The following is a 14935-nucleotide window of genomic DNA, read 5'->3' as shown; positions in this document are numbered from 1 at the left end:
AACAATATCTAATAGAAAGCTGTCATAAACAAAGGTAATTAAGGATTGTCAACTATGAGGGGGTTTAGTTTACTAGCAATAATAAGAGACCAACTGAAAATAATACATCAAGCTGGAAGAGGATAACTGTTATTGTCGTAATGCCTTGAATCAGTATAACACACTACGACAGGATTAGGTCGTAATGTTCGACGGTATATCTTGTTTCCTATTCGGAGTAGTATTGTGTTTCGGTTTTCTACTTGGATTCGGAATCCTGGGGACATCGTGGGTTCCTAGTAGATTAGGTCGTGGGTTCCTAGTCGAATTAGGTCGTGGGTTCCAAGTCGGATTAGGTTAGATTGGGTATTATAAATACGCCATTATGTAAACCTAATTTATAATCTGTTTTTGCCTCCTAATAATACGATTCTCCTTCTGCTCGTGGACTAGCCAACACAACGTTGGTGAACCACGTAAATCTGTGTTTTTCGATTCTTTATTTATTTATCTTTCGTTAATTCCGCACAACAGTTATGGTTCTAGGATCTAGTTATGAGAAGGGTATAATTTTTCTGGTTAGTTTGTTAATGGCTCATTTAGAGAGAACCCTTTGATCTCTTGAAGTTAAGGCTCGTTAGAGAGAACCCTTCTATCATTTTTAAAACTTGTTGCTGGAAAATACTGCTTGTCTTCTTTCATTTATTCTTTTTATATAAAAATAGTACACAAGCCATTTAAACTGCCGTGAAGCAGTTGCCAGCAGTAACTGCCATAATACAGTTGCCAAGAGGGTCAAGCAGTTAGTTATAGTATAAACATACACTAGCGGCATGCATAACATATTGACACATAAGCAAAGGACATAGGACACATGATTCACATATTAATAATACTATTGGCTGCTGCACATAACAAAAACATATATATCACTTCCTCCTACAATATAATGATTCAAAAATGCATTGACTTAGACAAAATGAAAAAGTACACTATCAATTTTGATCATTCAAAGCACTCACTGGATCGGCTTGAGCTGGAATCCCCAGTTGGGATTGTGTATTTGCTATTGTAAGAATAACATTTTCCCGTTGATTCCTTATGTTGTCTTTCTGCACAGCAAAAACAAAACATTAACTAGAAAAATAACCATCCAAAAAACATGCAAATGAAGATAAGTACCATTTGAAGAATGGTTATAGGAAGCTAGGAACCTATTTGCATTTACAGTAAGTGCTAGGTATATTTATGTGCAATATAAAATCTCAAACTTCATAAAACAATCTAATCACTCGGTGCAAAACACCTTTTGATAACAATTTAGCGAAGAGTATTCAGAAAAATTACTTTAATTCTTCTTCCATATCTTATTTACAATATGTTCACCTACACAATCATGCATATATTTTACCAAAAAGAGCAAGAATTAAAATATCGTATACACTATATAACATCATAAAGCATAAAGCATCAAAAGTGATTTAAAAATTGCAGGGCAAGTTCAACCTTTATAATGCACCCTGCCAAGCAAGAATATCAATATGCAACATTTTAGCAACAAATGGTATTGAAGAATAAGAATTAGCTGACAGCAGTGAATTATTTTCCATTACAGGAGAGGGACATAGAATTTAAAAATATGGAAGCCACAGGGCAATAAATAAACATGGGAGTGCAATCTAGTTGAGACAAAAAAAAAAAAAAAAATCACTAACAGTATCCTCCACCTACAACATTAACCTATCTGAAAGCATTATAAGAACTAGAAATTTATATGTACCTGAAATCCAAACACATATTCCAGAAGATCAAACATGTCTGCATTCCGATCTCCAGAAATGTCCAAATCAGCAGGAAGTCTTGGGAAGTGCTCAGTATATCCAATGGCAGATATTGCACCTCGAACCTGGAAAAATTGCAAAAGCACAATTTAGGCAAATATAATGCGTTTCTTTCAAAAGTGGAACTAAACCTACTCAATAAATAAATCATTAAAAGCAAATTATCCTATATAATAAATTGAAAGACAAAAGGATATGAAATTGAGGCCAGCATCAGCAAAAAAGGTAAATAACCCCACCACCCGAAGACATCAAAAACAAAAGGTTGTGATATGTTAATAACCAACTTACTTCAGGGAAAACTCCAATTGCATTGGTTATTGATGGTGCTTCCAAAGGAACAATATTGTATGAAGTCAGTTCACCAACCTTTTTAATTCTTCGCAACTGGAAAATTACAGATAAAAAATTTATATAAATCAGTACATGGGACCTTGTAATTAGCGAAGAGTAATAAGCAAGACACGTAATTTTATTTTTGCTTTCGTCGGGCTTGAGAGGAAACTGCAGCATCACCAATAAAAGATACAAAAACTATATACATCGGTTCAGCAAAGAAACAAACTTGTCATTAACAGTAATCAACTAGTAATTTATCAAATTTATAGAAAATGATCAGATGGATAAGCACATGTTAACAATTTAGTTCTGCTGCCTATACATTGCTAACTCTAAAATACATAAAAATAACGTAGAAGTAATTGATGTATAAAATAAAAGAGAGCTAAAATAAAATAAAAGAGAGCTACAGAGTCTTCTGTTGTAACAAGTGCAAACCACTTAAAGTTTAAATTTTCATATCCACAGTAGGCAGGATAACTACCTCAACCAAAATATTCCTTCCAACACCATCAGGATCTGCATCTTTGCTAAGTGCTTCCATAACCTCCACCAAGGCCTTCAAATTGGCAAATATTTTTTTCATCTCACGAGATCTTCGTTCCAACCTATAAAAAAAAGGTTCATTTACCTTTATAACTGATGCACACAATTAAATACTTCAAGCTAATAAAAATTTCGTTACCTCTAGTGTAATTCGTACATATAATAGCCACATAAAAAAGAATACTGAAGCATTCAAATTTTACTTTGTCTAATATTGATTGGAAACAGATGAGTATGACATGCAATACAAAAAGGAAGAAAACTATTCTGTTGAAGACTTTGCAGATCGTTAATGATGAAAAAGCCTGGACCTGATTTTGTTGATGGTGTAAAGGGATCAATCACAGATGGTATGCATAAGATTTAAGGAATCAGCAAGGGTCTTAAAGAAACTGTCCAGGGAAGCATTTTTAATTGACCAACAATTCTCATTAGCACAAAGAAAAAACTGAGTTCAATAAGCTTTCATTGTTGCAGTGCGCATTGCTAGAGTATAAGTCAATTTAATTGTTAGAGTATAAGTCAATGTAATTAATGAATAACATGTCTAAGGCTGCTGCCGGGCTGTTGGGGCATGCTTAGGCTGCTAGTAGGGTCAGTATGTCTCCTTGACTGTAGGAGTAATATCAGGAGCTACTACTTGTATATATATCTGTGTATTGTTCCCAAGTATTATATATCAATGACTCTTAATCTACATGGTATCCCATGTATTCTAGTGTATTACATGGTCTGTTACACGCATTAAATGCATAGAGAAAGTGTTTGAAGTTTTCATTCCCTAACAACAGATAGAAAGGATATTGTCTTGACACAATTGAAAACCAAAACAAAAAAAAAAAAATTGGCCATACTCTCCAAGATTAGCAGTAGTGAAAGTTCCAGATTCCCGCAACTTCTGTTCTTCTCTTTGGATATCATCCACCCTATGTCGTCTCTTGTACCGTTGGTAAAATTCCCACAGGTGTTCAATGTCACGACTGCGATCTATTTGAGTGCCTTCCCTTTTGGCAAGTTTTTGCTGTAGAAACCAATGAACGCATCAAAACTCAAAAGGCCATAGCAAAAAAAAAAAAAAAATCAAATTTGAAAATAAATGCTGATTGAGTCGTGTTAATTTACACAATATGCCAAGTATCATGAAGAACGTCCAGTTCATATGCACTATTAGAAATTGAAAGCCCAAAATACCTTAATTACAGACATCAAACCAGTCTTGAATTGGAGAACACCACGACCATCACTGTTTGGGTCCAAGTTTTGTGCCATGGAATATGCCTGCTCACACACTGAACATGAAACAATGGAATTCATACAAAAAGTTCAACAGGCTTTGACTAAGAAAAGAAGCATTATCATGTTTGGCCCACATATATTCCAGTAAACAAATGTGCAAATTTACTAGTACTCGTTCATCTTCATAAGAAGATCACGAGCATGGATACAGTGTTCTGGTAGAAAAAAATAATATTGGAAAAAGACATAGAATAACACCAAAATCAAGAAGTCCTGCAAGAAACCAACTTCAACCATGTTGCCTCCATATAAAATATCCTACTCTCAAAGGCCAAAGACAATTATAAATGGAAATTTGAGATCACTTGTTTAATGAATCTAAGAAGAATATCAATCGCTACAACATTAATATCTTTTTTTACATAAAAACACAACCTTCAAAATATAGCATTTAAAAGTAAATGCATCCTGATCAACTTATTTCCACACTTCCACATCTGATGAAGTTTTTCTGAATGCTAACATAACAAGCCTATTTAAGTTTATACAGCACAAAGCCTCATCACGTACAATAACATGTAGACTATCTTGTTGCAAGCTCATAATATCATGCAAACTTGAACTGTATGAGAGTAACATGTGCTGATTTCCATCAAAAATATGGAACATCTCAGAGAAAACAAAAAGAATGTTCTTTCTTGTGTCCTGAATTCATAAAGTTGTCAAGTCCTAGTTTCAAAATGCACTCATTTACACTTCTCACTATGAGGCATTCATCTGACACAAGATCCTAGATATCAATAATTCATGTACAAGATTCTAAAAATGCATCCACGTGACTGTTTGTTTCCTCCTGTTTCATATGCTTCTCAACTATGGAAAACATACAAAACTTCCCAAATGCCTATTTTTCTTAAACAGATAGAAAAACAATTGTGCTTCCTTTCTTGTCAATTTCCCCCACCAATCATCTGGCTATCCCCAAATCCATATCAGTGCCAAAAATGTGTCCATATGCACCAACAGTCTCCCAAATATAATGAGCACAATTAGTATTTTATGCCTTCTCATTTCAGGAACTCTTAAAACACAGAACCCCCTAGCAACGTGTGTCTCTTGATTACACACAACAATTTGATAAGAAAAGCATACCATTTGGTTGATAAGTGAACTATGCATAAAAAGGAAGGTAAATGCCAATCACCCCTAGTTATTGTTATCTGGATACAGTTTTGATGGCACTTTTTGGTCCTTGTTTTGAGATTATTAACCAATTAATCCGTTATCTTCATTATCAGTGAAGTAGTTCACCAAAGTAGTGACATGTAAAAGAGAGTGAGATACTACCATTTGGGTTCAAGAATAACTAATTTCACAATGAAGAAATAGAGAAATTGTTTTTGTCGAAAGTTGCACCGAATTGGATGAGGATAACAGTAACTAAAATGCCCAACTCTTGTATGATTTCGTAGAAACAATAAACTACAAGTGATAACTTAGCGCTTAAATTAACAGTGGACAGTGCTGTTTACCAAGTAATGCCAAAATAACTCAAATTTGCCAAATAACAAGTCAAGTCGGAAAACCCAGGGAAGGAAAAAGATAACAAAAGCACTCACAAATCCTTGCAACGATGGGGTCTTCATCTTGGATCTCATCGGCAGCCTGCAAGATGGCATCAATGTTGGTTGTACGGACGAGTGAGGGTGGAACAGCTCCAGCAATGCCACTGGTGGTTCTCTCATGGCTTTGACCAGCAGCTCTAAGCTGCTCCCTCGTCAAGGTGGCACGGACCAACCTCTCCCAGTTATCATAAGACCTAGACATAATACTAACACCAAATCAGAGCAGTCAAAACCCTAGATTAATCATGCGAAGGTATCTAGTTGTTGAATCAGCCGGAGTTGGAAGGACGACTAAGCAAAAGGTAAGGTGGATCTATAATTGGATATGACAAAGTGATCTTTTTCTTTATGAATAAAGGATTTCAAAATGAGGACCGGGAAGAATTAGAAGAAACGCGGATATAGCGGGAAAGAGAAGAGGAAGGAAGAAATGTGATTTTTCTTTTATGTCCTTCAATCAAACTGATGGGTGTATATCTGTATGCTCTTTCATTAGAGCCGATTTAACTACTTGGACTTGTCTTTGGCTTAAACTGTTATTTACCCTTCAACTATTCAAATTTTTATTAGTCGGTTCAGATCTATTATTCGGTCATATTTGATTACTCAACTATTCTAATTAGTGAAATTTCTTTGAATTTGAACGAAAACTTAATAAAACTGTTATTTCTTTATTGTGTGATGATATTTAGACACATGAATTTGACACGTTGCACGTCCTAAAGTTTACTTGGCACATAAAGTTTCTTATGTCAAAATAATTAATTAGATAAAAAAAATAAAAACAAATCTCTAAACAAAAATAACAAAAATGTAAATAGTTCAAATGTCAAATAGTAGTTAAACCTTTTTTCTTTTAACTTCGAACTTTAGATTGTGGATTGAAAAAATATGTGTAAGACACTTCCATTACGAAAACATCGTCATATAAACACTTGCACCGTAAGCAAATGGATGTTGAAATTCAGTGCATTCTGGAAAAAAAATCTAAGAAATCATTGTTCATGGTAAGCAGCGTCGTCGCCTAGTTCTTCCTTGGAAACATTTTTTATTTTTTTAAAATTAAAAAAAAACTTTACTCATTCAAAAAGTACACCGAAGAAAGAAAGTTAAAGCATTATTTGTAACTTGCTCCATTAAAAATATACGTTCACATCTTGATTTATTATTTTGTGAGATTATCTTAAACGTATAAAGTATATTTATCTCTAATATATAGCAATTAATTATAATTGATCCAATTAAGATAAGGAGACCCGTTAATTATAATCGGATGGAAAAAAAACTAAGATTTTTCAAGATTGTAGAAGCAGAAAAACAAGTGGTTTTACAGGTATAAAATACTATATAAAAATTGAGGCAACTAAGCAAATTACTGAAATATTATTATATTTATGTTATAATTAGCAATTATCAAACGCAAACATTTAACGAATTTGCTTATATACACCCTAATTTTCATCTAAATTGTATTGATTGTGATTTATTGTTATATGTCAAGGATCAATGTCACATAATAATAGGTCAAAATGCAAACACGACTTTTTTTTATAGATCAATAAGTCAATATCAAGAAAGGCAAACACAAATATTTTAATAAATCAATGACTAAATAATGTTGTAAGCTAATAAAGAATTTCTCGCATATATTAAGAATTATATAGATCCTCATTCATCAATGTTGGATTTGCTATTGTATTAAATGTTATTGATGATAGATAATAATATTGTAGAAATAATGTAAGATAAATCTACGAATAAAGAATGGATGTCTTGAGACGGGATGCACGAATCTAAGTATATATAATCTCAAGATGAAAGATGTACGCACGAAACCAATTATATATAATCTCAAGCGAAATGTCCTTAATTCAGAGGAACCTATAAAACATAGTAGACACCTTGACGCTCAAATAAATCTAGAAATCAATAAGATTAATACAAAAGTAAAGTCTAAATCTATTTCAAGTTTGATTGGATATCTCTCTATTTAGGATATGATAAGTTGAACGCTTAGGATACTATATTAGCAGTTTAGGTAATCTTATTTTAAATAGGATTATAGGAATCAACAAACCTAGTCAGTATTTATGAATGAATTTTTAATCTTTGTTACATCTATAATTTAATTGGGTGGATTTTATAATTAATTAGTTTTATGACATAATTATATAATTTAGTTTTTTCGATTAAGAAAAGTTTAGGTAAGGGTAGGTCTACCCACCCCCAATGTCAGGGCAAACTACAAACCCCGATGGGGGTTTACAGTGGAATTTACAGATTACCTACCAATGAGGGCTAAAATTATATAATTTAGTTAAGTTAATTAATTTATTTTTTGATTTATTATATTAATTAATTAATTATATTTAATTAATTTAAATGGATTAACGCGTGTGAGAAATGCATGGACTAATGGAAATTATGAAATTGACAGAAATGAGATAAATCGCAATTGAAGAATGAGCATATTTGGAGCAGTTTTTAGCTATAAAGAAACCTTGGAGACATGTAGTTAATTGTAGTAACTGTAATATAGATATTCAAAAGGGTATCAGAGACATGGACAAACAATAATCACAAAAACACAGACTCAAACTCTGAAAATACATGTGTTTAAACCATAAACCTTAAGCCTATATGTAGGCCAATAAAGAAACATATCAACATAATATTTAGGCCTAATGCTCCCCCTGGCCCCCTTAACTTGTTTAAATTGGTCATTTTACCTTCCTCAACTCGTTGAATGTTCTATTTACCCTTTTAACTCCATAAAAGTGGTATTTCTCAACCCCTTAACTTGTCCAAATTGGTCATTTTACCCATCAAACTCATCGAATGTCCTATTTACCCCTTTAACTCCATAAAAGTGGTATTTCTTGTTGAAACACCTTTCCATATGATTTTGATTTGATAAAATTATTTAAGTTAATCTCATGATTAAGATAATTAAATTTAAGTGCTTTGATTTAATTGTACTAATGTGTTTGTTCAATGTTGAGTATAATTATAAATGAGAACAGAAATAAAAAGTAAGACAGAATGAAGTCAGCATGAGCCACAGAAGCTGAGTAGAACACAACTCAGCATCATAGAAGAAAAGTCTTCTTCAGAACAAACGCTTGAAGACGAAGCTGATCGAAGAAGCTGAGTAGAACGTGACTCAGCCTCGCTAGAGAGAAAGATCGAAGGCAACATCTATTTAAGTCAAGCTGAGTGTTCATCAGGACAGCGTCAATGATCCATTAGCTAAAAGACAAGATCCGACAAAGTTCTGCGCCAATACAGAAGCTTTGGAATTACGCAAGGAGACAGTTTCGAGACGCATGGGTCAACTGGCCTTTGGCTAAAAGACGAACCTGGCGGAAAAAGACAAGCCTAGCGCCTACTAAATTTAGACGACAGGATTGGCCTGCAAAACTGTATGATGATCAGTGAATGACGCAAGAAGACCGTTTGAATTCAACGGATACATTCGAATTCAAATGGTTGAAGCCTCAGAGTTCACTATAAAAGGACAAGTTCATCACTTGGATCATTTGCCGAAGTACAAAAGAGAAAAGCATACATACAAGCATATACAAACAAGAAAAAGCAAATACTTACACCAAAATCCTATTTCTGTGTAAAAGTCTAGATTGATTTTGTATTCATCTAAAGTGTTCTTCATCTAGAAAGAACAAATCTGTATCAATTGTAAAGATTGGGAGAGTGGTGCTGAGTACTCGGTTTTAGTACTCATCGGTAGAGAAAAGCTGAGTGTTTGGTTATAGCGCTCGGTAGGGTTGAGTAGACGAATAAAGGACGGTACTCTTACATACTCAATTGCTTTGTAAACGGTTTGTGCTCTACCTTTAAAGAGCTCAGTAGTGGATTGAAAAAGACCAGAAGGATTTTGGGGACTGGACGTAGGCGGTGAGGCCGAACTAGGATAAGACTGCTGAGTAATTTTTAACCCTTCTCTTGATATATATATATGTATGTGTTGCTTGTTTAAATTACTCAGGATATAAATTGTATAAGCCGACGCTGAATAATCAGAGTGCTGAGTTGGAAGCTGACCTTAAGTGTTAATTCTCAACTCACAAGTAAAACAGTTCTAGTCAGCCTCTGACTAATGTTGTCTTGCATCGCATTCAGCCTTGCTGACCTAAACTGAGTAAAGTTGTTTAAAGAATTAAATTAAGTCAGCAATTAAGCGAAAAAGTTACATTAGTTCCTAACCCCCCCTTGGAACTAATTACACGGGACCAACAAGTGGTATCAAAGCACAGTAGCTCACTACTCAAAGATAAAACTATCTTGAGCTGATCCCTCTAAATGGCTGAGAACAGCACTCGTTTCCTCCCTGGAAATCAAACAACACAGATACTCCCTGAGGGATTATCTATTAGTCGGCCTCCCTTGTTCTTTGGATCAAATTATACATTTTGGAAGAACATGATGAAAATTTTTATTCAGGCTACAAACATGAGTGCGTGGCTTCCAAAAGTCCAAGGCCCGTTTATGCCTTACAAAATGGTAAACAACGAGAAAGTTGTTAAGAGTGAAACTGAGTGGTCAGAGGATGGCCTTAGAAAACTGCAAAATAATGCTTCGGCTATCAATATGCTTCACTGTGCGTTAGATGCTGCAGAGTACAACAAAATTTCAGGTTGTGAGTCAGCACAGGAAATATGGAAGAAGCTGGAAGTGACCTATGAAGGTACCAGCAAGGTCAAGGAATCAAAGGTGAACCAACACATGAGACTATATGAGCTGTTCGAGATGAATGACAATAAAGACATCTCTGAAATGAACGCTAGATTCACCAACATCATAAATGAGCTGAAAAGACTCGGCAAGAACTTCACAGAAGAAGAGCAGGTGAAGAAAATCTTCAGAAGTCTACCCAAGAGATGGCAAGCTAAAAAGACAGTTGTGGAAGAAGCTCAGGACCTGGCCACTTATAAATATGATGAGCTGATCGGATCTCTGCTGACCCACGAGATCTCCATGAAAATTTTTGAAGCTAAAGAAAAATCAAAGGACAAGAAGAAAAAATCTCTTGTCATGAAATCTGACTCAACGGAAGCTGACTCATCAGATGATGAGGAGATGGCCATGTTCACAAGAAAGATGAAGAAGCTGTTTAGAAAGAACGACAAAAACATCAAAAGGCCTTTCAGAAGAAGCGACAAATACAAAGCTGAGCCCAGCGACAGCAGATACAAAAAGGACAGCTCGAAGCCTGTCACATGCTTTGAATGTCATCAAACTGGGCATATTAAATCAAGCTGTCCCACTTTAAAGAAAGAAAAGAAAGGCAGCAGAAAAGTAATGGTGGCAACATGGAGTGACAGTGATGAGTCAACCTCATCAGAAGCTGATGCCATGGAGTCAGCAAACATATGTTTTATGGCTGATGAATCTGCTGACCAATGCCGATCTAAGCAAGCTGACCTCTCAAATGAATCTGACCAAGAGGAACACTCCAATGAGGTAACATCTCTTCTCTTGCTTAGAAATGAAATGGTTAACGCCCTGAGTGATCTATATACACTGACCAAAAAGTGTAACAAGAAAATAAAGGCACTCAGCAGGCGATGTGATGAGATTGAGGAAGTCAAACTGAGTGACCTCCGACATCTGCTTCAGGACAACACTAGGCAAGATGAAAATTTAAAAATAATGCATAGATTTGTTTCTGAAGTCCAATTAGACTCTAAGAAGCTGAGAAAGGACATCACAACTATACAGAGCCAGCTGAGTACATCAGCTAAGAAAAGGTTCTATCCACATGCTGATTATCAAGGTACTGGTCAGCATCGATAGTACACTCAACAGAACAGTCAGTGTGACTGTTGTGGAAAAAAAGGACACACCATAGATGTGTGTTGGTATACTCGGCGGAATGTCCAATGCGACTTTTGTGGAAAGAAAGGCCATACCACTAAGGTATGCTGGCATGCTCAGCACAATCGTGCTGACCAAAAACAAAATCACCCTCAAAGGGTAATTTATTGTGACTTCTGTGGTAAAGATGGCCACACCATAAATGTATGCCGTCACAAAATAAAATATGATGCTTCACCTGTTTATGCTAACCAACGAGGACCCAAAAAGAATTGGGTACCTAAAGATGAATAGTTTAAAATGCAAGTGAGCCTGAGGTGCGCGAAGAAGTCAAAACTTTGGTATATTGACAGTGCATGCTCGAGGCATATGACAGGTGATAAAACTCAGTTCATCACACTTGAGCGTAAACGAGGTGGAAGTGTAAGCTTCGGAGACAACAAAAAGGGTAAGATAGTAGGATCAGGTACTATCGGAGGAAACCCTACTATTGAGTCTGTCTCCTTAGTCAGGGGTCACAAATATAACCTATTGAGCATAGCTCAGGTGTGTGACAGCGGTAGAAAGGTTGTATTTGATACCACTGAGTGTCAGATACTTGAGGGAAAAACAAACGATTTGATTTTAACTGCCCCTCGTGTTGACAATGTGTACATGTTGAGTTTAGAAAAGAATTTTTCGAAAAACATATGCTTAGTGTCAAAGGAAGATAACTCCTGGCTATGGCATAGGAGACTTGGTCATGTAAGCATGGACCTCCTTGCCAAATTAGCAAGAAAGCGATTAGTTGAGGGTTTGCCCAAACTTAGATTTGAGAAAGATCAATTATGTAATGCTTGTCAGCAAGGTAAACAAACCAAAAAGTCTTTTCAAAGTAAAAATATTGTCTCAACCAAGCGTCCGTTGGAATTACTACACTTGGATCTTTTCGGACCTGTCCAGCCACTCAGCTTGGGCGGTAAGAGATTTTTCTTGGTCATTGTAGATGATTTCTCTCGGTACACTTGGGTCATCTTGCTGAGTAGCAAGGATGAAGCTTTTGAGATGTTCTCAACACTGATCAGAAAAACTTGAAAATGACAAAGATTTAAAATTAGCTCACATCCATAGTGTGATAATGGCGGAGAATTCAAAAACCAACAGTTTGATGAATTCTGTGAAGTCAGCGGCATTGACCATAAATTTTCTGCTCCTAGAACTCCTCAACAAAATGGGGTAGTTGAGAGGAAGAACAGAACATTAGTTGAAATAGCTAGGACAATGCTGAGTGAAAATAGGCTTCCAAAGTATTTCTGGGGTGAAGCTGTCAACGCATCATGCTATATACTCAATAGGGCTTTAGTTAGACCTATTCTTAAGAAAACCCCCTATGAACTTTGGAAAGGACGAAAGCCCAACATTGGATATTTTCGTGTCTTTGGTTGTAAATGTTTTATACTCAATACGAAAGACAACCTTGCCAAATTTGATTCTAAAGCTGACGAAGCAATCTTTCTAGGGTACTCAACTAACAGTAAAGCATATAGGGTGTTTAATAAACAAACTCAAGTCGTAGAAGAGTCTGTCCATATCGAGTTCGATGAAACTGACCCTGTAGGAAAGTCAAGTCAGTCTGCCGAATATGACCTATGCTCAGCTTCCGCTGACCAAAATGGAGCCGCTGAGTCATTACCACACGGGCTGACCAAAGGTAAAAACGAACCTGAAATTACTTTTGCTGACCAATCTAAAACTGCAGAGATTAACCTACTTCTGACAACTCAACATTACCCAAAGAGATCAAAATTCCGAGAGGACACTCAGAGAAGTCCATTCTTGATGCTGCTGAGAACAACCTGATGACAAGAAATCAACTCAGGAGATATCTTAGCAATGTTGCGTTCGTCTCAGTCCATGAACCAAAGAATTTCACCGAAGCTGAGCACGATGAATTCTGGATCAATGCTATGCAAGAAGAGCTTGATCAATTCAAGAGAAATGAGGTATGAGATTTAGTACCAAAACCTAGGAATCAAAAGACCATAGGAACTAAGTGGGTCTTTAGAAATAAGATAGACGAGCAAGGTAATGTAGTCAGGAACAAAGCCCGACTTGTAGCTCAAGGCTATAGTCAGCAAGAAGGCATTGACTATGGTGAGACCTTTGCTCCCGTTGATAGGTTAGAGGCTATAAGAATATTGTGTGCATATGCCAGTTTTATGAATTTCAAACTATTTCAAATGGATGTCAAAAGTGCATTTCTTAGTGGATTTATAAACGAAGAGGTATATGTTAGTCAGCCTCCTAGGTTTGAAGATCCAAAATTTCCAAACCACGTTTATAAACTCAAGAAGGCCCTGTACAGCCTGAAACAAGCACCACGTGCTTGGTACGAAAGGTTGACCAGTTTTCTGCTGACCAGGAACTATGTCAGAGGTAAAGCTGACACAACCTTATTCATTAAGAAAAAGGGTAAAGATACCCTGCTGGCACAAATTTACGTAGATGATATTATCTTTGGTGCTACTAATGAATCTATGTGCAAAGAATTTAGTAAACAGATGCAAACTGAGTTCGAGATGTCAATGATGGGAGAACTCAACTTCTTCATTGGACTTCAAATTAAGCAAGGAAAGAAAGACATCTTTATTAGTCAGTCTAAGTATGCCAAAGAAATGCTAAAGAAATTCGATATGGAAGAATGTAAGCCCATATCTACTCTAATGGGTACTGACACTATGCTTTGTGCTGATGAGAAAGGTAAGTCAGTAGACAGCAAGTTATATCGAGATATGATTGGCTCTCTACTTTATCTAACTGCTGGTAGGTCTGACATTCAGTACTCAGTATGTTATTGCGCAAGATATCAAGCTGACCCCAGAGAATCTCACTATATAGCTGTGAAAAGAATTTTTAGATATTTGCAGAGCTCAGCAAATGCAGGTTTATAGTATCCAAATACAAATGACTTCACACTCATTGGATACACTGACGCTGACTATGAACGAGATAAGCTAGAGCGTAAGAGTACTTCAGGAGGATGTCACTTCCTAGGAAGCTATCTAGTATCTTGGTTCAGCAAGAAGCAATTGTCAGTGGCCCTGTCAATAACTGAAGCTGCGTACATTGCTGCTGGAAGCTGTGTGGCCTAGGTCCTATGGATTAAGCAATAGTTGGAGGATTATGGAGTACAAACTGAAACAATCAAAGTCAAATGCGACAACAAGAGTGCCATTGACTTATCCAAAAATCCAATCCAACACAGCAGGATGAAGCATGTCAGCATTCGGCATCACTTCATTAGAGACCATATACTCAAAGGTGAGATCAAGCTGACCTACGTACCAACCGATGAACAGCTTGCGGATATCTTTACGAAGCCTCTGGCTCGTGAGCAATTTAACATACTAAGGGAAGCTATCGGTATGTCTAATCCTCTTCAATAATATGTTTAAATTGAATGCTGAGTGATTATCATGCTGAGTGATTTGTGCTTAATTAGTAAATATTGCATGCTAAGCTAATATGAATTACATAAAATCACCTTATGCTGAG

The 14935-nt window shown here is 36.0% G+C and overlaps 1 protein-coding gene across 1 annotated transcript in view; it reads right to left on the bottom strand.

Annotated features, from left to right (window-relative positions):
- Window positions 1-6024, bottom strand: part of LOC136229236 (callose synthase 10) — a 45642-nt gene extending 39618 nt beyond the window's left edge. The window contains exons 1-7 of the mRNA XM_066017890.1: window positions 5561-6024; window positions 3897-3994; window positions 3560-3726; window positions 2644-2767; window positions 2112-2207; window positions 1760-1885; window positions 1002-1091 (exon numbers count right to left, since the gene is read on the bottom strand). Coding sequence (XP_065873962.1) covers window positions 1002-1091; window positions 1760-1885; window positions 2112-2207; window positions 2644-2767; window positions 3560-3726; window positions 3897-3994; window positions 5561-5768 — 909 coding nt within the window. The 5' untranslated portion in view covers window positions 5769-6024. The remainder of the gene's footprint in view (window positions 1-1001; window positions 1092-1759; window positions 1886-2111; window positions 2208-2643; window positions 2768-3559; window positions 3727-3896; window positions 3995-5560) is intronic.
- Window positions 6025-14935: the final 8911 nt, after the last annotated feature.

This window comes from Euphorbia lathyris, chromosome 1, assembly GCF_963576675.1.
Source record: "Euphorbia lathyris chromosome 1, ddEupLath1.1, whole genome shotgun sequence".
Taxonomy (NCBI): domain Eukaryota; kingdom Viridiplantae; phylum Streptophyta; class Magnoliopsida; order Malpighiales; family Euphorbiaceae; genus Euphorbia; species Euphorbia lathyris.
This window is presented reverse-complemented; position numbering and strand designations above follow the sequence as displayed.